This window comes from Dipodomys ordii, unplaced genomic scaffold (assembly GCF_000151885.1).
Source record: "Dipodomys ordii isolate 6190 unplaced genomic scaffold, Dord_2.0 Scaffold110, whole genome shotgun sequence".
Taxonomy (NCBI): Eukaryota; Metazoa; Chordata; class Mammalia; order Rodentia; family Heteromyidae; genus Dipodomys; species Dipodomys ordii.
In genome coordinates, this window is record NW_012267326.1 from 4,702,113 (window position 1) to 4,724,915 (window position 22,803).

General features: G+C 43.6%; 1 protein-coding gene across 1 annotated transcript in view; it reads right to left on the minus strand.

Moving 5' to 3' along the window:
• Osbpl10 (oxysterol binding protein-like 10) overlaps positions 1-22,803 on the minus strand; it is a 166,585-nt gene that overhangs the window by 45,321 nt on the left and 98,461 nt on the right. Inside the window, exons 6-7 of the mRNA XM_013028467.1 lie at positions 16,388-16,598; positions 10,348-10,508 (exon numbers count right to left, since the gene is read on the minus strand). Of these exons, the coding sequence (XP_012883921.1) occupies positions 10,348-10,508; positions 16,388-16,598 (372 nt within the window). The remainder of the gene's footprint in view (positions 1-10,347; positions 10,509-16,387; positions 16,599-22,803) is intronic.

Genomic DNA, 22,803 nt, shown 5'->3' on the forward strand with positions numbered 1-22,803 from the left:
ACCCTGGCACGGGGGAGGGTAAAGGAGGGAGGCCATGTGGGGAGCGATAGGGAGACTGCTCCCAAAGACTTGGTTAGTCCAGGGCTGAACTCATGGAAAAAAAAAAAAAAAAAAGACATCCCACTGACCACTGCAGGATCTGGAACCCTCTGAGATCTTCTACTTTTCTCTCACACGGGCAACACCTCGCCAAGAAGACAAACCTATCAGCACTACAAAATGAAGGAAAAGGCAGTGGGATGGAGGGAGAGAGAAAGAATACCTTGAAGACTAGCATGAACAGAAATGAATCCCCCAAAACCACGTAGGTAAAATACATTGTTATGCCTTGTAGTAAAACTGCCAAACACCAGGTCAAAGAAGCTATTGCTTGACATAAGCACTGGCATTTTAAGGGTAGCTACCATCTTATAAGAAGCTATTTTAGGGGCCAGGAAGGTGGCTCAGTGGTAGAGCGCTTGCCTTGCATGCCTGAGGCCCTGAGTTCGATTCCTTAGACCACATAAGCAAAAAGAAAAAAAGCCGGAAGTGGCCTTGTGGCTCAAGTGGTAGAACGCTAGCCTTGAGCTGAAGAGCTGAGGGACAGCGCCCAGGCCCAGAGTTCAGGCCCCACGACCGGACCCCCCAGAAAAAAAGAAGCTATTTTAAAGTAGGCCATGTCTTTTGTTTTCCTAGCAAGTTCCTGCTTTGGCCAGTGAGTGTACTTAGTCTCGGTTGATTGACTGGATAAACTTTTAACTCATTTCAAACTAGCCAATTAAGTTCTGACCAGCAGGAGAGAGTAAGGCCTTCAGGAAAAAGCTGTGTGGATCACCCACCAACAACGCTCACGTAGTACTTGACTTCCGATCAATAGCACACACATCTGCAGAAGTCAAAATTTTGCCTTGTTGAATTCCTCTCATGTCCTATTCCTACTGGAACCCCAATATCCCAAGACACTTCTGACGTTAAGGTTGAGGATTTAACTCTTGGTGCAGTGCTTGCCTAGTGTGTGTGAAGCCCTGGGTTCCATCCCCAGAACTGGGATAGGAGATGGCAGAATGCCAGCTGACAAGACAAAAGGGAGCTCATAACCTTGGGAGGTAAACTACAGTCTATTTGAGTACACAGAAACACATCTTCAATTCCATGTCAACTCGCATGATGACCTGATTGCTTCAGACCATAGGTTGACCCCATGCACACCCACATACCACCAGGTACACACACCAACCCTTGGCTAAGAAACATTTATCCTGGGACTGGGAAGGTGGCTCAGTGGTAGAGTGCTTGCCTTGCATGCCTGAGGCCCTGGGTTCGATTCCTCAGCACCACATAAGCAAAAAAAGAAAAAAGCCAGAAGTGGCACTGTGGCTCAAGTGGTAGAGTGCTAGCCTTGAGCTGAGGGACAGCGCCCAGGCCCAGAGTTCAGGCCCCACGACCAGACCCCCCCCCCAAAAAAAGAAAGAAACATTTATCCTACTTCTAAGCTGCTTAAGATATAGTAACTATTATGAAATATGCCTAAGGCTAATAAGCTGGTACGAAAATCTTCTAAAATAAGAAAGGCCCCATTCAATGACACCAGTGGATAATAAGAACTCAATTTCTATTTTCTGAAAGAACCAAAAGCTGAGTAGATGATCACTGTCTTACTATGCTGGGGCAGGAAGTAAAATCATGAGAGACAAAATAACAGCTGGATCCTTCTGATCTTATAAGGCCTGAAGGTCTGATTCCTATTAGATGTATCTTCTACATTTGCCTGTGGATAGACATGTTTTCCTGTAGACCAACAGCTAGCAAAGAAGAAATTTAGATGATCACATCACTGCTTGTTCCTATAGTGCAAGGTCTAAGTGGTATGCTCTCAGCCATTCTAGAATCTATTAAATAGCTGGTCAAGGTCAATGGTTAGAAATGGTCCAGTTAGGGGCTGGGAAGGTGGCTCAGTGGTAGAGCGCTTGCCTTGCATGCCTGAGGCCCTGGGTTCGATTCCTCAGCACCACATAAGCAAAAAGAAAAAAAGCCGGAAGTGGCACTGTGGCTCAAGTGGTAGAGTGCTAGCCTTGAGCTGAAGAGCTGAGGGACAGTGCCCAGGCCCAGAGTTCAGGCCCCACAACTGGACCCCCCCAAAACAAAAAGAAATGGTCCATTTATGACTTTATGGACCAATGAACCAATCCAGACTTTATGTCTGGAGGACTCTAAGAACCTGGTCACAGAGAAGTTGTCTCAGCAGTGTAATGTAAGCCGCATGCCGCTCATTAGGCTAAATCAACTTCTGCTGAAGCTAATGAAACTATGAGGAGCACAGAACAAAGGTGAAAACAACACTCACAGACAATACCAGTGGGTCTAAATATTGGCATTTTGTGTGGGGGGGCCAGTCCTAGGGCTTGAACTCAGGGCCTGGGCACTATAACTCAGCTTTTTCACGCAAGGCTTGAGTCACACTTCATTTCTGGCTTTTTGGTAGTTAATTGGTGATAAGCTTTGTGGACTTTCCTGCCCCAAATGGCTTCAAGCCTCTTTCCTCAGACCTCAGCCTCCTGAGTAGCTAGGGTTGCAGGCATGAGCCACCAGTGCCCAGCAGTTTTGAACTTTACAAGGAACTTTCAGACATGGAATCTGCCCCCAAAGAATTCAGTCTAACCATACACGTGCATGCCTAAAATTCTAGCACTCAGGAGGCTAAGGTAGAAGGATCATAAGATTGAGGCAACTTGGGCTAATATAGTAAAACCCAGTTTCAAAATAAATAAGTAGAAACCAGATATTGGTGGCTCACATCTATAATCCTAGCTACTTAGGGGGCTGAGATCTTAGGGTCACATTTTGAAGCCAGCCCAGGCATGAAAGTCCATAAGACTTTTATCTCCAATTAGCCACCTAAAAACTAGCAGTCTGTGGCTCAAGTGGTACAGCGCTAGTCTTGGGAAAGGGGGTACAGGAGGGGGGAAGCTCAGGGACGGTCCCCAGGCCTTAAATTTAAGCCCCAGGAATGGCACAAAGAATAAAGGAACAAACAAGTAGAATTTAGTTTATGAGATGAATGGCCAAATTAGGAAAGCCTTAGCATGTGAACAATCTCTTCAGGGTAGATTTGGGGTCAAAGTAGACACCATCTGTTACTACTCAAAGTCTCCCTTCTAACAGAAGTTTAATTCTGAGCTGGTTGGGATCCAAACACCCATGGATCTCAAGGCAGGTGCAATATTCCAAAGCAGGGGAGGGGAATTCACTGAAATCCAGTCACCCTTATTTAGGTACATGCACTGAATAGGTAGGTGGCTGAGCCAAGTTAGGCTGTAAGATTAAATAGAGACAATTGCAGCAATGATACAAGACACTCTGTTGGAAATGAACTTTACACCTTGGGGGGTGGGGGGAAGAAGGGAAGAGATGGTAGGAGGAAAACAAAAGGAGGGGGTAACAATGCTCAACAAGGAATGTACTCATTACCTTACTCATGTAACTGCAACCCTCTTTAAAGATTAAAGAGGAAGAGAACTGGGAGGCTACTTTCCCAAATAAAGCCCTTGGATCTTCCATCCAGAAGAGACTATGAGATGACGCAGGGTGTCAAACTATGGCCATGAATCCACAACCACAAAGTAACAGCATAAGGATGAAAATCCAGCAGCAGGAAGAATGACAAGGCCTGTATCTCTGAGGCCACCAAGAGCCATTGCACCAAACCTAGAACCGTCCAGAATTCTTTATTGTGGTCGGTCATGGGGCTTGAACTCTGGGCCAGGGCGCTGTCCCTGCACTCTTCAGCTCAAGGCTAGTGCTCTACCACTTGAGCCACAGCGCCACTTCCAGGTTTCTAGTGGTTTATTGGAGATCAGAGTCTCACGGACTGGCTTTGAACCGTGATCCTCAGATCTCAGCCTCCTGAGCAGCTAGGATTACAGGCATGAGCCACCGGCGCCCAGCCTACTGCCAGAATTCTTGCACAAGAAACTTAAAAATTAAAATTATTACTGTTTGAGCTGCTAGTTGTTGGCTTTTCTCCTACCTAGCATAGGAAATGGTGTGGATGAAGGACACTAACTTAGAAGTCCAGACATCAGTTTGGTCTCTACCACTGGAAGGTTAGTGAAACGTGGTAAGTTAGCTCCTCCAGTGTAGGGAGTGGCCACTTGGCCCCTATAAACTAGCAAGTACTGATTCTAAGGCCATGATCCAAAGAGATGATGGGTTAGGTGTTTATGGAAGGGTGATCCTATCACCCACAAGTTTCCTTGAGACAAATTGTGCAAGTATAATCAACATTTCCTATGTGCAACTACTTGGCATTAAGTTCTGTGAGTTTATTATAGGATGCAATGAAGTAACTTTCAATTATTGTGAGTCCTCACTCCTTAGTCAAACTGCTGACAACCAGTATTTAGTGTCAAGTATTTTGAATAAATCTGTAAGACTGAAAATTTGTGCTAAAAAGTTATCTAAAGGATTCAAACAACACATTTTGTGTAGCTTCAAAAAAAATACAGAAGGCAGGATGACAGAGAACATGGGGTTGATTAGAATGCATTCTAAACGTGTGGAAAGGTAAAAATGAAATCTTGCCCTACGTAATTAATGTAAGCTAATTAAAAAAATCTTATCAATGTACCATACATGTTCCTACAACCTTGTATAAAGGGAAATGAAGAATAAAGATGATAAGAATGTATTAAGGGCCTGCACTGATTAGGCTTCCACTTGAATGTCAAAGAATTTCAGATTGACAGCCTTATGAGTGTTATTAAGTGGTTCAAAAGTCCAAAGCTAAGATAGATACTGGTGTTTCACACCTGTAATATAGCTACTCAGGAGGCTAAGAATCATGGTTCAAAGCCAGTCTGGACAGAAAAGTCCATGAGACTCTTACTTCCAATTAACCACCAAAAAGCCAGATGTGAACCTGTGGCTCAAGGGGTAGAGCACCAGCCTAGAGCACTAGCACTACAAGTACACAACTAATTTTACTTATTTTTGTGGTACTGGTGAAGAATCCAGGGTCGTGCATATGCCAGGAAAGCACTCCACCTCTAGGCTATATTTAATAAACTTTAAATACATTCTCAAACTTTCCATGGATAAATAGTCACAGGGCAGCAATGAAAAATAGTGGGGGTTTTTGTAATAGTATAATTTTCCCTTGAGAGTCGAGTATCAGTCTCTCCCATGAAAACCCTGAGCCAAGGAATTTTAAACCTGTGCTTGAGAGCACACTGTTGGCTCCAGCCCTCCCTCCCCCTTGCCACTGTCTCCATCAGAAGTTACCCATCTTCACTGCAGCAACAGCAATGGCATCAAGATCACCCCGCCACCCCAGATGAGCAGGTTTGGCACCTCTTATAAAGTCCCAATATACAGAGCCCTGCATCAGCAAATAAGTCAGCCAGGTGGACTTTGGTTAAGAAATTGTACGACTCAATTTTTTTTTTTAAGTAATCGACCATCAAAATGCCAGAGGTAGAGACTCAAGTAGTAGGCTTGCCTCATAGCAATGTGTGTGAATCTCAAATATAATATGCTAGCAGAGGAAGCCTGGTTTAAAACACTACAGCACTACCTAAGGACAACTGACCAGGGCTAGGGTAAAGAGACACAAGAGAATTAGGAAGGACAGTTAAACTATTCTATACTGTGATTTAAAACTGATAAATGGTATTGAATTGCAATCTCTGCTTACAACTCTAAAGGTAAATTTAAAAACGTATAAGGTTTAATTTTATTTTTGGTGATACTGGGGATTGGATTCAGGGCCTCATGCTTACCAAGCCGGGACTCTACCATCTGGGCTATGCCTCCAGGCCTTTTGTGCACTGATTGTTTTTGAGGTAGAATCTCACTTTAGGCTCTGGCTAGACTGGGCTGAGATCCCCCTACTTGTGCATCCCCACATCCCTAGGGATGGCAATGCTCCGGTGACAAGCCATGATTATGATGGAGTCTTAATCTGGTTGGCCTCAAATCTCTCCTGCCCAAGTAGCTAGCTGGCCAAAGTTGTATTTTAAAAGATTAAATTACACTCTCTATCCCTCAATAAACATGACTTTTTAAAACATTAATGGCGGGGCACAAGTGGTTCATGCCTGTAATCCTAGCTACTCAGAAGACTGAGAGATGAAAACTGAAGCCAGGTAGGCAAGAAAATCTCCAATTAACCAGCAAAAAGCCAGAAATGGAGCTGTGGCTCAAGTGGTAGAGTACTAACCTTAAGCAAAAAAATGGTTAGGGACAGTGTAGGCATTCAAGCACAGGACCGGCATCCCCCGCCCCCTTCCAAAAACATAAATGGTTGTGTCCCTGAGATGCGCCCTTCAGAAAGGTGATAAGCATGTCACCTGAGAGCTGCCATCCAGGCTGAGGCCCCGCTGTGCCCTCCTGTGCCAACAGCCCAACCAGCGGTGATACAGGGTAAAAACAGAAACCACTCAGGGATGGCAGCCAGAATTAAAATCGGCCTGGAAATCTGGTGCTTATGGAATTATGGAAAGGATGGAGGCACAAATGTCAGAGGTCTCTTAATCCATGGGAAGCCGCTGAAAGGAGCTGTGACCCACAGGTCAGGAAACTACTGCTACTGCCCTGCTTTTCCATATCTGGACAGATTCACTAAGGCCTACAGTGGGAGCAAGACTGACCATCACCTCCTCTGAACACTTAGGTCCCCAGGACTTTGTGTGCCAGGACCTCAACCTCTTAAAGGAGTTTCACCTCGCTGTTAAGTGGGAGAAAGCCAGCTGTGAGGAAGCCCTCAGACATGGAGTGTTAAGTCTTCTCTCCAACCAAGTCCTGGAGGTAGAACTCAGCTTAAAATACTCAAGACCCTGGGGTCAATCTCCAGCATAAAAACAATCACACAAAACCCCCAGAAGCTTATATCGGTGGCTCATCCCTCTAATTTTAGACACTGGGAGGCTGAGACTGGGAGGATCTTGATTCAAGGCCAACCCAGCCATAAAAATGTTTATGAGAGTCCTTCTTGACCAATACCTGGGACTGCCACAAGGGCAGAAAAGTCCATAGAACTCCAACTCAAAAGAGAAAGAATCTGGGTGTGATGATGTATACCTGTTGTCCCATCTATAATGGGAAGCCAAAAAAAAAAGAAAAGAAAAGAGGAGGCTCAAGCAATCTTAGCTACTCAGGAAACTGTCACCTGAGGATCCAGGATCAAAGCCATCTGGGACAGGAAAGTCTTCAAGACTCTTATCTCTAATTAATCATTAGCAAAATGCAGAACTAGAGGTATGGCTCAAGTGACAGAACACAAGTCTTGAATGAAAAAGTAAGGGACAACACCCAGACCCTCAGTTTAAGCACTAGTATTGGCACAAAAGGCAGAGAGGGCTGAAGACATGGCTGAAAAGTAGAATATCTGCCTTGCAAGTTTGAGTTCCTTGAAAACCAAAGAAAGTAGAGTCCAACTCAAAAGAGCTAGCCATAGAGTCTATCCTTCTTAGTATAAACAAGATATTCTTCTATAAAGAAAAGATTGCTTAATGGCCTTTTTCAGTCTAAATTTAAATCTGAAATGGTATTATGGAACTGAAAAGTTGTTCTATTGATAAATGAAACTAAGATCTTAACTAATTTCATTATGGAAAAATATTGGGATTTCACATTTAGTTAGCTCAAGCCCCAGCAGAATAAAATGCTCAGTTCATCACATTTGATAACAGAGTTGACCTCCTTTGAGTTATTTTTTGAGCTTTTCTGCTTCTGAGAATTAAGGAGACTATGCTTGAAAATGTGTTTGTTTCCTAGATAATTATTTTGTAGCAAGCTAAAAACAGGACAAGGAAGTACCTTTTGTAACCTAAAAGATAATCAAAAAGACAAAGCAGCAAAAAAAATTAAGTTCATTTAGTGTAAGTATCGTGATAACTAGAATTCTTTTGTATGTGTATATGCCAGTCATGGGGCTTGAATTTAGGGCCTGGATGTTGTTCCTTAGCTTATTTAGCTCAAGGTTGGCACTCAACCGCTTCAGCCACAGCTGCTGAACCACTAGAAGACAACAATATAACTCTTGTAGATGTAAGTAAAAGCAGTAAAGATCTGTTCCTGAGGAAAGTCTAAATGTTAGCATCTTTACCTCCAGATTACATACCAGGGAGACCATGGCAACATTTCCTTTTTCCTGATAGGAAAACTAATTAGAGGATTTTGATAGCATTTTCAACAAGACAAAAAGCAAACAAAAAATAAACAATGGCCTCAGAAGAAAGACTAACAAGGCATAAGAGTTGTCACTGGAAAACACAAAGAACTCTAATCCTTCCTTTTCAGAAAACCATCAATATACTAGCTTACCCTCTTCTCACTGCCTTGAGAAATCACATTGGACAATATCTCCTATGTACTGGCTGACAATATGATTAAGGACAAAGATATAAGTAAGACACCAATGACTGTCCTCAAGGTAATATAAAAAGCTCTTCTTCGGGTTATTTCTTAGAAGTTGAATTTAGGAGCTATTTCTTATGAATTATATGCTGTCTCCTGACGACGTCTCTGACATGGGGCAGAGCACATAGCAACTGTATGTATAAACAGTGGCCTGACTCTCAACCTTCAGGAGTCAGAAGATATCCATCTCAGGTAAAGTCAGAAGCAACACTAGGAAGGACTCACAGCTAAGGAACATCACCAGCCTGGACAAGTAAATCAACCAGGCCATGAGCTCTGTTAGATTTTGCTTGAGCATGCTATTGGAAATGAGGATCTGAAAACTGATTACATTTAACTTTCTTCTTCTCTACTCTCTTTTATTGGCAGACCTGAAGTCTGAACTCAAGGTTTTGTGCTTCGTAGGCAGGTGCTCTACCATAGAACCACACCCCATCCCTGAAATCCTTTTATGCTTTAGTGATTTTTCAAGTTGGGTCTCATGTTTTTGGCCTAGAGCCAGCCTCAGATTGTGACCCAGCCTGTCGCTGACTGCTGGGATGACAGGTGTGTCCCATTACAAGAGTGATGATTACGAGATAAAGTCTCCCTAATGCTTTTTTCAGTTGCTGGTCTCAAACTTCAATCCTCCTGATCTTTGACTTCCAGGTAGTGGGGCTACAGATCTGAGCAACCAGGCCCTCCCTATTATTAATTTCCCTCTAAAGCAAGGCTTCAACTATGTTTATTATAGCATGACATCCACACCTCATACATGTTCTCTTTTTTTTTTTGGAGGGGGAAGAATAGAGGATACTGTATTTTCCGTCCCCCCACCCCTCCAATCTTGCAGCAGTTAGGCAGCGCATCCTCAAATGTCAATACACCAGGTCATCAACTTACCTTGCAAGTGATTTACAAACCACAAGCATGATTTTTTTCCCCAGCTTAAAACTCTCTACAGTCATAGGCCAGATGCCTTCCACACCCTTCCCATTGTTACTTCCCCTGATAAGGCCCCATGAAGAACCCAATGAAACATCTCTAAGGCAAACAGATGCTGCCTTTTCAGGGCTGTGCTACCAAATCCCTGTCAGAGAATGTCAGGAGAAGCTTGGGGAGAAATGTCCGCCGACAGCCAAGGCTCCCTCACAGAGAGACCAACCCCAGGACTTCCACTTTCAAAGTAGATGCTGTGAGTGTTCTAGTTTTCAGCCTACAACGATCACAAGCGAAACTAAAACCAACCTCTAACCAATAGTTCAAGGGGGTCTCTCTCAGCTCAGTCCAAGAAGAATATATTCATAGAAAAACAATTCATTCAGGATGGAAATGTAAAAGCAAAAGGAATCACTATAATTGACCCCCTCCAGCTGCCACTGTGACTGACTTAGAGAGGATCAGAGCTGTGCATGCGCACTGGGGAGGAAGGGGCAGGGTAAGGAAAGTCCAGAGGCTGCTGGACCTGTAGGGGTTCTCCATCTTGGCAGGGGCAGAGTGGTGGCCCTCTGCAGCCTGAGCCCTGAGCCCCCGCCCCTCTGACTTGGCCTGGTTCGGAGGCATGCAGGGGTGGAGCACAAGGCAGGAGCTTGTACAGCACAAACCACGGGGAGAAGCCATTATTCAGGGTGACATAATATATTGTAACTGCTCCCGTAGACTCAACCGGCATTGTTGTAATGGGCCTGAGGGAATCTCTTCCTCTTGAAGATGACTCCCATTTTAATAAATATCAGAGATCCCTCTTTTGTAGACTCATAATCCACCCTCCCCGCACCCAGCAGCTGCCAGACACAAGAACAAGAGAAGCGTCAGGCACAGGGGGACTGATTTTGTCCCCCAAGGCAACTCTTCCATTGGATAATTGGTGGTCTCTTACAACAAAGAGATGAGCAAGTTACAAATATGATCACTGTGTTTGTAAACAAGCAGAAACACAAGCCATGAATGTGCTGAGTGGACACATCTTACCTCTGGCTCTGGCTCTGGTTGGGAGGTGGACTCCTCTTCGGCAGAGTTTGGTAAAAGTGCCCAGGTTATGTTGGCACTGGCTGATGGCAAAGAACCAAGAGTCCCATTTTTCAGCTGTTCTGCAGAGTGTGACTTGGGCCCGTGCCATCCCAGGATGTTTTCTGAAATAAAGACCTAGAATGATGCCCAGAATCTTCCAAATGAAACATTTATAGCTCATGAAATATTTGCACCTCACTGTATGAGACCTTCATAACATGGCCCAGTTCAAGTTACGATGGGCTCTGTTTGGAAGGCTTAAAAGTATAGATTCTAATCATGTATTTATAAGCTAATTTCTGAATTCAAGATCAGAACTGTCAATCCAGATATGGTGGCTCATGCCCATAATCCAGTACAGGGCAGGCTGAGGCCAGAGGCTGGAGAGTTTCAAGTTAACCTGGGCTACACAGTAAGAAGGAACGAATGAACAAACGAAGGAAAGAAAATCAAGAACTATCTGTAATCCTACTCAGGAGGGCTTGAGATATGAAGTATCCTAGTTCACATCCATAGGACTCCAACTCCAAAATAACCAGCACAAAGCCAGTGCCAACTCAGGGCTAACTAAGGCCCTGAATTAAAAACTCCACTACTGCCATAAATGAATGAATGAATGAATGAGTGTATCAGAACAACACAGACTGTTTCTATCCCCAACACTGGACAGAAACAATTCTCCACTGATAAAAATCAATGTCAGGTAAAAATGATTTTGTTGTTTAACTTCAAAAGATAACTTATTGACAACAAAAATCCAAAGTCAGATTAATGATTTAAGATGCCAACTGTCAAAACCACGGCCTCATGGTTCACCTGTGTCATCACAACACATCCCTTCTGTTGTCAGATGTCAGGAAGCCTCATTGTTCCATTCTACCAAGACACACTATCAACACTGATCTAGTAAACAAATGAATCTTTCAAATTTGCCCTAAACCCCTTGTGGGCAATAAGAAGACCTTCTCTCTAATACTAAGATATTTAGGTCATATATTATTATAGAATATCTTTCTATTCTTCTTGATGGGGAAGAAGTAGGGAGACACAGATTTCTTAAGTCCACAGCCATTCTGCTATGAGAATGAATAGGCCTTACTGTCCGCTGATTTCTAGATGTTGTTCCCATCTAAGAGCAAGGAAGGGAAAGACAGGCTGAAGTGGAGACACACACATGTGAATGAGAAAATCTGCCAACATCTCCTTGAAGGAGTTCTGCCCACCAGCCTTCTCACTGGAATGACTCAAAAAAAAACTTTTAGTACCCAAAGGAATCTGGTTGATGGGAGCAAAATAGCAAGGGCAGAAATAGGGTTGTGTATGCATGTATGTTTCTTTTGTAGGGTTATCCAACCCAAGTATGTACTTGTACACCGTGTGTGTGTGTGTGTGTGTGTGTGTGTGTGTGTGTGTGTGTGTGTGTGTGTGTGTTGAATTCAGGGACTAGGAGCCGTCTCTTAGCTTAGATCCTTAGATCTCAGCCTCCTGCATGCACACATGCACCAGTACTAGGGATTAAACTCAGGGCCTGGACGCTGTCACTGAGCTTTATTGCTCAAGGGTAATGTGCTACCGCTTAAGCGCATAGCTCCACTTCTATATTTTTGTAGTTAACCAGAGTCTCATCAACATTCCTACCTGGGCTAGCTTTGAATCATGATCCTCAGGTCTCAACCTCCTGAGTAGCTAAGATTACAGGCCTGAGCCTCCAGCACCTGACAAAATTTTTCTTTTTACTTTACTGCTTAAGCCTCAAGTGACTTCTCATTACAACTGAAATAAAACCTAAACTGTTTGACTTTCTTCTGTGCTTAAGAGTCTGGGAGACTCATTTCCTTCTCTCCCCATGTATTCTACTATTTTTTTTTTCTATTCTGCAAATGAGCCAAGTTCATTTCAGTCTTAGAGCCTTTGCCAATGCTGCTCCTTCCTCCCCAAGTACTATTCCTCTATACCACCTCCCATAAGAAAGAGATGACATTATGAATACACCTAGGGGTAGATGAAATATTCTCTTGTCAAAGATAACCCCAAAGCTCTTCCTGTTCCATCACGGTCTACTGTCTCTAGGGCCGTAACACTGCTGGCACTCAGCCAGTTTACTCATTTGCTTCTGGATACTTCAGTCTCTAGAATGCCTAGAGAACAGGACCAATGCTGCTGATTGTATAGCCAGCCCTAGAACTTAGAACATGATCTGGGTAGCCCTGGAACTTACAATATGATCTAGGAGAGTGTGTGCTTGCTATGTGCTAACTCAATGAAGACTATCAAGATGCTCAGATATAGCTTAGAACTGGTGGCTCACGCCTATAATCTTAGCTACACTCAGGAGGCTGAGATCTGAGGATCATGGTTCAAAGCCAGCCTGAGCAGTCAAATCTGAGAGATTCTAACTTTCAATGTACCAGCAAAAGAACAGAAGTGAAAGGGTAGCTCAAGTGGTAGAGTGTCAGCCTTGAGCAAAAGCCAAGTGAGAGCTGAGTTCAAGCCCCAGGACTGGCACAAATTTAAAAGAGTCTCAGAGACAACACATGGCACCTGAGAATTCTCTACATCCACCTGAAAATGAAAAAAGATAAAAGCAAAAGCAGCAAAAAGTAGAATGGCCATTGCAAAGGGCTGATGGAAGGCAAGAAAGGAGGAGTTGAGGGTAGAGAGTGTTGATTTCGTAAAATCACAGTATTGGGGACTGATTGCAGAACATGAAGTAAGTATTAGTACTGTTGGTGAGTATACATAAAGGCAATAAGATAGAAATTTCACCTCACTGCCATGGTTTAAGGGACCAAAAAGCCATCAATATTAGTAGTCTTTGACTCTGTGTGTGTGTGTGTGTGTGTGTGCATACATGCGTGTGTGTGTGTGTGTGTGTGCGCGCGTGCGTTGCGTGCATGCGTGCGTGCGTGTGTGTACTGATACCTCTGAATCCAGCATCCTCCACCTGCAAGCCCACTGTGGACCAAACAGGCTATGCATGCCAGGATCTTACCTGGCACGACACCAGGCCTTTCTGGTTACAGGTGTCTGTTTTCAATCTGACCTCTGTTCACCGAACAACACACACAAGCAAATAACTAACCTCAGAAGTGACAAAGTTCTCTGTACTCCCAAATCCTGAAAGGTCAGGTTCACCCCACACTGGGAACCCTCATGCCCAGATTCTAAGCACACAGCTTCAGCATCATATACTGAGGCACACATCTAGGCCATGGCAAACAGAAACCCTGTTCCCCTCCAATCAGGCATTGATCTCATCAAGCTTCTTAGTAGGAATGGTAAGAGAGGGGTTTAAAGGTTGACCAAAAACCTAAAACATCTTATTTTCATTATAAACCTCACCATAAACAGAAGCGTTACACATCTAACATCTTAATATATCTAAAGATCAGAGACAGGTCTGAGAGCCAAAATGTATAGAAGAAAGGTAGATGCTTTTTTCTAATGTGTTTTCAGACTTCAGTCTAGTTGTCCCACGTTTCTGAGACCAAATGAGCACCAGAGAAAGCATTTTTAAACAAAGGCTCCAAAGTCAGAAGACAGAACAAAATGCTACAGCCCAGGAAGCACTTCAAGAACAAAATCTACGTGTGATTTAGAAAAAGGCAAAAGTAAAAAAGAAGGAAGACTCAGGAGACCTTAACCAAGAATCCACATGGTCTTTTGTGCTGGTCCTGGGGGCTTGAACTCAGGCATTGGTACTGTCCCTGAGCTATTTTGGCTCAAGGCTAGCACTCTACCACTTGAGTCACAGCTCCATTTCCAACTTTTTGGTCATTAATTGGAGATAAGTCACATGGTTCCTGCCTGGGCTAGCTCCGAACTGCAATCCTCAGGTATCAGCCTCCTGAGTAGCTAAGATTACAGGCATGAGGCACCAGCACCCAGGATGTATTGGTATTTGATGAGCTACAGGTACCATGGGCCTCACTGTCCACCAGACTTTCCACATTATTCTTGCAACTTTTCTGATGCCTAAAATATGTATTTTCTTTGTTTTGTGCCAGTACTGTGCTTAGACTCAGATCCTAGGTGCTGTCTTAGCTTTTTCACTCAAGGTTGGTGTTGACCACTTGAGCCACACCACGACTGTGGCCTTTTTTTGATAGATAATTGAAGATGAGTCTCATGGACTCTCTTGCACATGCTGAAATTAATTTTGAAAAATGAAATGAAGCCAGGCACCAGTGGCTCATGGCTGTAAACCTAGCTACTCGGGAGGCTGAGATCTGAGGATGGTGGTTTGAAGCCAGCCCGAACAAGAAAGTTCATAAGACTCTTATCTCCAATAAGCTACTCAGATAAAGCCAGAAGTGGCTTTGTGGCTCAAGTAGTAGAGCACTAGCCTTGAGTCAAAGCAACTCAGGGATACATACTCGTTCTGAGAGAAGTATGGTGCTAGCCAGACACTGCCTCACAGTACAGAGCCTACTGGGTGGCCTGCTATGAGTACAACAGAGAAACTTCAGCAGGAAGAGGTATCTGTCACAGAGAGAAGTCCTGCCTCTCATCTTGGTGTTTTAGAGGAAGGTCCTTGGGGAAAGTCCCTTTGCAGCTCTGAACTTCAGCATGCCATCTGAAAAATGGATGTAGCAGTATCTGCTCTGTAAGGATTTCAGATATGTAGCCAAGGCTCAACACCAGTGGGACCAGACCCCAATAAACAATGGTAGATATTTCAGAAAGAAATCCAGACTACTCACAAATCACCTCTGAAAAGCCAACCACACCTTTTAATCTTCAGTGAAACAGAGTACCAAGGGCACTGGAGGAAAACATGGAATATAAAAACTATTGTTTTGTGTGTGTGCTGGTATTGGGGCTTGAACTCGGAGCCTCATCCTCTCATTTCCACTCAAGACTACCAGCTGAGCCACACTTCCACATGCAGCTTGTTTCTGGTTAATTGGACAGTCTCTTGGATTTGTCTGCCCGGGCTGGCTTCAACCCTTGGGAACCTTCCCTCCTGAGCAGCTAAGATTACAGGCATGATGAGCTTTTGGTTCCCAGCTTTCACTTGTGTTTCTTACAACCTAGGTTGTCTTGCCCACTCGTTTAATGAAGAGGCACCTTTATGTATGACTCATCAATACCAAGCTATTTTGTCCTTTATTATTGAATTTAGTTTTTACTAAGCCTTCTTTATCTGCTTACTGATTAAGCCTTCCTCCAAAAAGACTAAGGTATGTTTTGAGAACAAGCTCCTAAAGACCATGAATGGTAGCATAGGTCCCCAGCTATTCAGGAAGCAGAGATGGGAGGATCCGGTTCAAATGGAACTCAAATGATTGTCAAGACCCTCTCCAGCATGATGGTTCACACTTGAACTACCAGCTATGGGAGCAGCATAGGTCAGAGGATCACAGTCTGAGGCCTGCTCTTAGGCAAAAGCACAGAGATCCTAAAACAAGAAGACAGGGATAAGGGTATGGACCAAGTGGTAGGGCCTCTGCCTCGCAAGCATAATGCCAAGTTCAAAATCTTAGTATCTTAAAAGTAAATGGAAACCTGTTCTGTCTCTGGCTGTTGGATAAAGAGCTAGAAATGTTTTTGCCATGCATTCCCAATAAACTCTCTCACACAGTTATACTACAGGCCCTAGGGGGGAAGAAGGCAACAGGACTGAGAGGGAAAGTCACATGCAGTTCCTCATCTAAAGTGATACACACCAGGGAAACACTGGACCAGAAGGTGCACAGCCATGGGCTCAAAGATAGAAGACTGAGAGCAAAGGTCATAAGTGCAATGAAGCACACAGAGCGATGCTAACAAGTGTGAAGTTTAGTGGAAGGAGTCTATACATGCTGCACTTTTTATATGATATACTTCTCATCTGCAAAATATGTCCAATGCAGACACACTTGGAGTAAAGGGTAGTTGAATAGATGGTAAAGACACAGACAAAATGGAAGGAGGAAGGCAATGGGGGACAGACACATGCATGCACAGACGGAGCAACATGCATCCTAAGCACAAAGCCCAGGAGGGACGGGGGTCCTACCTGAGGCACCAGGCTTGTGGTTGGGTGGACCTGCCTGGCGCACGCTCTGCTGCAACAGGCTGAGGCACTCCCCAAGGCAGCTAAGGGTGGCAGCGGAGGTAGCTTTCAGGAGCAGCAGGTCCTGATCCAAGGCAGTGAGGGGGCCGGAGCCTGGCAGGGACTCGATGGCACGCACAAGGTTCTTCTGCTGCCCTTCCACCTGGTTCATCATCTAGAAAACGACACAAGGTCAATCGGTGAAGGTGCAGCATCTCCTGTCAAAAGAATGGTGGCACACCAGCCCTGAAACTCTGGGCAGTCAGAAAGTGATCATGGAGAACACTCACTGCACACTGGTCCTCTGCTGAGATGGGCAGGCCCAGGTGACTGTCAGGGCCAATCCATGCAAAGACATTCCACCAAAAAAATAAAAATGAGAAGTGACAGCAACAACCAGTCCACTTTACAGATCTGCAAAAGGTAACTCAATAGCAAAGTCATGAAACACAGAAGTCTCTGCACCTTCCCATAACACCTGCACTTTCTTTTATTATGGGAGGATATCTGAGACAACAGAGTTGCTGTGACTCTCCCTCAAAGCAAAGGTATTACCTGAATCCCTCACTAGTGTGGCCCTCGTTGGCAGCACAACTCCGAGATAAAAGAATGGAGCACAAATCTAGAGCTAGCATTTCCTCCAGTAAAATCACAGTGAAACCAGGGCTAGGCTATCCCACATCCCAGAATGGCACTGGAACTGACCACTCTAACATCCTACAAGATGTCAGGAATAAAAGGAAAACCAGAAGTCGTAAACCCAGCACTCATCTACCCTGCAGATTAGGCTGAGACAAACCTAGATTAGATAACTTTATGTGCTGGCTTCAGTTCTTAAGCTTATCATAAAATGAAACAGCAGTGTTGCTCTGTCTTTGAATTGGTTAATCAAGGAGAAAGAAATTCCAAGGGGAGCTAGTAAAAGGACTTTAATGGCATCTTATGAAATTCATCCCCCTTGTGTTTTACAACTTTTAACATTAAACAAGATGATGTACATAAAGTGCTTTGCACATCCTCTAGTAACTAGTCAGTCATTTGGAAAAGAGAAGAAGCTAAAAAAAAAAACTGTCCAAAGTCAGGGCTAGCGGATTTGGAGACTGGACAGACACCTGTTCTCTGCACTCTGGTCCACTGTTCTTCTAGCATTTCCACAAAAGCTGTCTTGGACCTGAAGCATCATCTCTGTCATTATCATCCCCAGAGAATGTCTGTCACCATCATGATGTTATCAGATACGAAGAAGTAATAACCAAAAATTCTCCATGGACCATTGAACTTGGGCCCCCACTTACTCCATGTTTTTTTTCTATTCCCTTTTTTTTTGGGGGGGGGTAGAATCCTGCTATTTTATATCAGTCACTGCTTAAAAAAAAAAAGCTGGGCCTATTATTCCTGTAATACTACCTACTTGGAAGGCTAAAATTTGGAGGGCTATAGTTCAAGGCCAGTCTGCACAATTCCATTCCAATCAATAAAACGTTAATGTATCCTGTCATCCAAGCTACCTAGGAAGCATACACAGATGAACTGAGTCCAGGCCAGCTCCAGGCAAAAATTGAGACTCTATTTGAAAAAATAAAAAGGGCTGATATACTTCAAGTGATAGAGTACTTTAGTAAGCAAAAGGCCCTGATACCCTCACCTCCAAAAAAACTCATCCCTTGCAATCCCATTTACAAAGACAAGTACCATGATAATAATTAATTTTTACAATGTTTATTAGCATACGTTAAGTACACAACAGGGGTCTCATGGAGGCATTTCCCATCATGTAGACCATATATCCCAATTACATGGCATCTAGCATTGGTGGCTCATACTTAAAAACCTAGCTACCCAGGAAGCTGAAATCTGAGGACTCTGGTTCAAAGTCAGCCTAAGGAAAATAAAGCAGGGAGATTCTTATCTCCAATTAACCAGCAAAGAGCCAAAGATGGAAACGGGGCTCAAGTGCAAGAGCACCAACCTTGAATAAAAGCTAAAGTGCCCTGGCCCTGAGTTTAAGCCTCAGTTACAACACACACCCACACCCCCCTACCCCCCCACACACACAGAGTCAATGTTAATAAACACACTGCACATTTATTAACATGTAGGCAACAGCCTCATTTTACTGTCTACAACCATAATGTAGCTGTCGACATTGGGTTTTGCAGGTCAGAAATGCTATCTAGGCAGTCAAGCTCTAAAAACAGTACCTATAATGTGAGAGGTTCAAGCTGTTTCTGCTCCTACCCATTTTTGTTTTAAAACTGCCTTATCAAGAGTGATTCCCAACCTAATTGAAAATCAGTCCTCTTGTCCAACCTCTTATACTCTGACCCTCCTCACCAACCGGAGCTTTTCTCCAAAGCATTTATTCCCTTCAGCTTAACTTGTAACTTACTTACCATTTATGCTAATGTGTAAGCAGAGACCCTCACCTGTGCAGCCCACTGATACAGCAGAAGACAGTGATTACCTACTGAGAGAACCAACCAAATCTCACTGTTCTCTCACTTAAGTACAAGAACTTACTTAAAACATAAAGCCCAATGAACACATTACCACTAGGTATATGCAAGTGCAGCTTTAGTATTCCAAATTTTGAGATTTTATTAAAGGACAATAACTTGTATAATCAGTTCAGCCTTGCTAAGAAATACTACCAACCAGTAAAATTTAATTTCAAAGAAGATAAAATGTCTAATATTCTTTGATAGTCAGCTATATATGTAAGTACTAACAGTTAGGAAAAAGCAGATTTCAAACTATTTGTGGTAGTCAGCATTTTCTACATTTCCTTACCATAAAACTTTATCTTAGTAAAATAATATAGATGTCTCTGGGGGCTCACGCTTGTAATCCTAGCTACTCGACTAGCAAAAAGTCAGAAGGTGGGACTCAAGTAGTAGAGTGCCAGACTTGAGCCTTGAGAAAAAGCCAAGAAAGGGCACGAGGCTGAGTTCCAGCAACACTATCAGCATAAAAGAAATAAACAGTAAATGACATGTTCAAAAAAAGGGCTATGATGACTAACCATACAATACATTATATCTTTCTACTATTACATATGGTACATTCATGCTTAGGTGCAAAATCAAGTCACTAACTACATAGAATAGATGTTCTTTAGTTTTTGTTTTTTTTTTGTTGGTCGTAGGGCCTAAACTCTGGGCCTGGGTGCTGTCCCTCAGCTCTTTAGCTCAAAGCTAGCACTCTACCTCTTGAGCCACAGCACCACTTCTGGCTTTTTCTGCTTATGTGGTGCTGAGGAATCGAACCCAGGGCCTCATGCATGCAAGACAAGCACTCTACTACTGAGCTACCATCCCAGCCCTATAGGCTCATTTTTAACTTAAAAAAAATTGATGTCACTATATTCTAATCATAGAGTTTAGGATACTTATTTCACAAGCATAAAATGTAGCTAAGTAAATCTTAAGTAATAAAAACATAAAAATTGGCTGTGGCATGTCCTATCTATTGCCACAGGAGCCTAAGTCTCCAGAGACAGAATCACATGTCAGCCCCTCTGCAAAGCAACTCACTTGTATTTACCAGGAGCCAGGGCCTGTGTGAGAGGCAGGTGGCCTTTCCCAACAAGCAAGGGGAAATCACAGTGAAGTAACTGGTAATTACAAGGACACAGGGAACTGCTGGCACTGCATGGGAGGGGTGTGGTGCTAAATGCCCCACACGCCTGGACCTAGTTCCACCCAACACAGAGGACTGCTGCCTGAGTGCCAACAGTACTCCCTCAAGTAAGTCATGGTGACCGACTTAGTCATAGTGAGACACCTCATCTCTCCTGATAAACTGAACTCTAAAAATAAAATGGGTGGAACATAGAAATAGGCACATAGAAGCTATTTCCTACAGATTCATTTTTCTCCCCTCCCTTTCTTAGCTTTTCCCCTCATGGCTGGTGCTCTACCACTTGAGCCACATCTCTATTTCTGGCTTTTTGCTGGCTAACTAAAGACAAGAGTCTCCTAGCTTTTCCTGCCCAGGCTGGTTTCAATCCACAATCCTCAGATCTCAGCCTCCTTGGTAGCTAGGCTTATAGGCATAAGCCATAAGTGCATAGCTCCATCATCCCCCCCACAAAAAAAAAACAAACTAGTTTTAGTGACATTATCAAAACTGTCTTCACTTTATTTTGATGGTGCTGAGGATGGACTCCTGGGCCTCACACATACGAGGCAAGTGCTCTACCACTAAGCCACACCCCAGCCGTCTGACCTTCAATTTATATTAGCTCCAACAGACTCCTAAAGGCTGAGGAACCTTGGAAGGTTCCTGGCTCTGGAGCTGCATATCAGCTCACTGCTCACAACATGTCCAGACCGGGAGGCATGAAGAAGGGTCCTTACCAGACTTAGAAGATCTAATTAAGGATACACATCAAAAGATAAAGGTGGGCCTTGAAAGATGGTGAGCACCAAAACTTTCAGTAGAAAATCCTAAAAGCTCCCATCGCTTTGGAGAATTAGCAAGGAAGGAAGGCAAAGGCACACCTTCCACCAGCCAACTCGGTTAAATCACTCCTCTTAATTATATGTTTCAACTCAGAGCCACACCTGCTTCCCCCAAGACTCTATCCATTGTGTTTAAAAACAATCCCAGAGCTGGGAAGGGGGCTTAGTGGTAGAGTGCTTGCCTAGCACGCATGAAGCCCTGGGTTTGATTCCTCAGTACCACATACACAGAAAAAGCTAGAAGCAGTGCTGTGGCTCACGTGGTAGAGTGCTAGCCTTGAGCAAAAGAAGTTCAGGGACCATGCCCAAGCCCTGAGTTCAAGCCCCAGAAGTGGCCAAAAAAAAAAAATCCCATTCTTCCTGGAATATAGCTTCCATATTCACAGGCTTCTCCATCTTATCACATCTGCACCAAAATGGGTCCCAAACAATGTCAAAGAGATTGTAAGTATTTACTCTGAGGCTGTGAAAGATTAAACATAGTTGAAGTTAACCTTCACAGACAAGGAAAAACTGGGGCCTATGTCAGGCAGCACAAACAATGGCTTAAGCACTACAAAAATCAATGCTATCAGGATCCAGTGGCCACATGGCTTAAAGAAGCTGAAATCAAGAAGCAAAACCAATATGATATAACATCTCACTGAACGAGTTTATATCTTTCTAACACAGAAGTGAAAGTGGCTGAAAAGGGACCAGGGCCTTGTTTGTCTTCACTACTTCGGCCAAATTCTGATGCAAGGTTTCTAGGATCTGAGGAGTCCACTTCTGATACAGGCTGATAGCAACAATTATATTTATCCATTCATGTATTCAATCATTATGTTCACAAGATCAGAGCAAAGTGCTTCCTGAACAGAGATTTCTAATCCTGATTTAGGAACCACAGCTGCTTGTCTCGGTTGGCAGAGACCCCTCAGGTACCCCTGGGGCCTTCAGTAACTCAATCTATCTTGCTCAGAGGTAGTCCAGACAATCTGACGCCAACTTTGGCTTGGCATTTCTCCCCAGTCTAAAGAAATTCTACATTCTCCCTCTGGGTCTGAAAGTAGGTCTGTGGTTAGCTTAGGCACTTTTCTACTTATACAATGTCCTTTAAAACTATAGTTTAAACCTGGGGGGGGGGGAAAGGTGGTGGTGTGCCACGCTGACCCCAGTAGAGTCTGCTTAGCATGGGAAACCATCTATCAGACCATGATAGGGGCTTCAGAGACCTATCTCTGAGCTTTGGGACTTCACCGAAGTCTACCTCAGAGAATGGGGCTTTACAGAAACCTATCTCCAAGTTTGGGGACTTCACCGAAGTCTACCTCGGAGAATAGGGCTTCTAAGAGGCCTACTCCTGGGAAAAGGCTGGCAAAACCCCTGGAAAAGATGTGTTTCTGCTATCTTTTCCTCATAAGAGTGCCTATTAATCTTTTACTGTTTCTACTGCTCTTTGTACTTGCTCATTGTCAACATTTCCCTATACAAAGCTCTTTCTTAAGAGTGTTGACGACTCCAATATCTGATGAATGTCTTAAAAATCTGACTAACTCACCGAAGTGCTACCCTGAAACCCCTCTTATGGAGGCTAGTAGACAAGCCATAAGCAAATATAAAAGTATTGGGGGTTTCACAAAGTCACTTCAGCAGAAGGAATTGTTTGTAAGAGACTTACAAGAAGCTGTAGGGCAACTAGAACAGAAGGAATGTATGGCAATTACTGAGATAACTACTTAGGAGAAAAAACTTCCTATTACTCTTTCATTTACTAAGAGACTTGCTAGATCTAAGTCTCCTTGGTGTTTACTATTAAAGAAGGAACAGAAAAGATCTTATGGGACAGTTAAGGCCTCTATAGAAATAAGGCAATGTTAGTTGGTGACAAACATCAAAACCCATTATATTTCTTAGAGATAAGCCGGAAACAAGTGC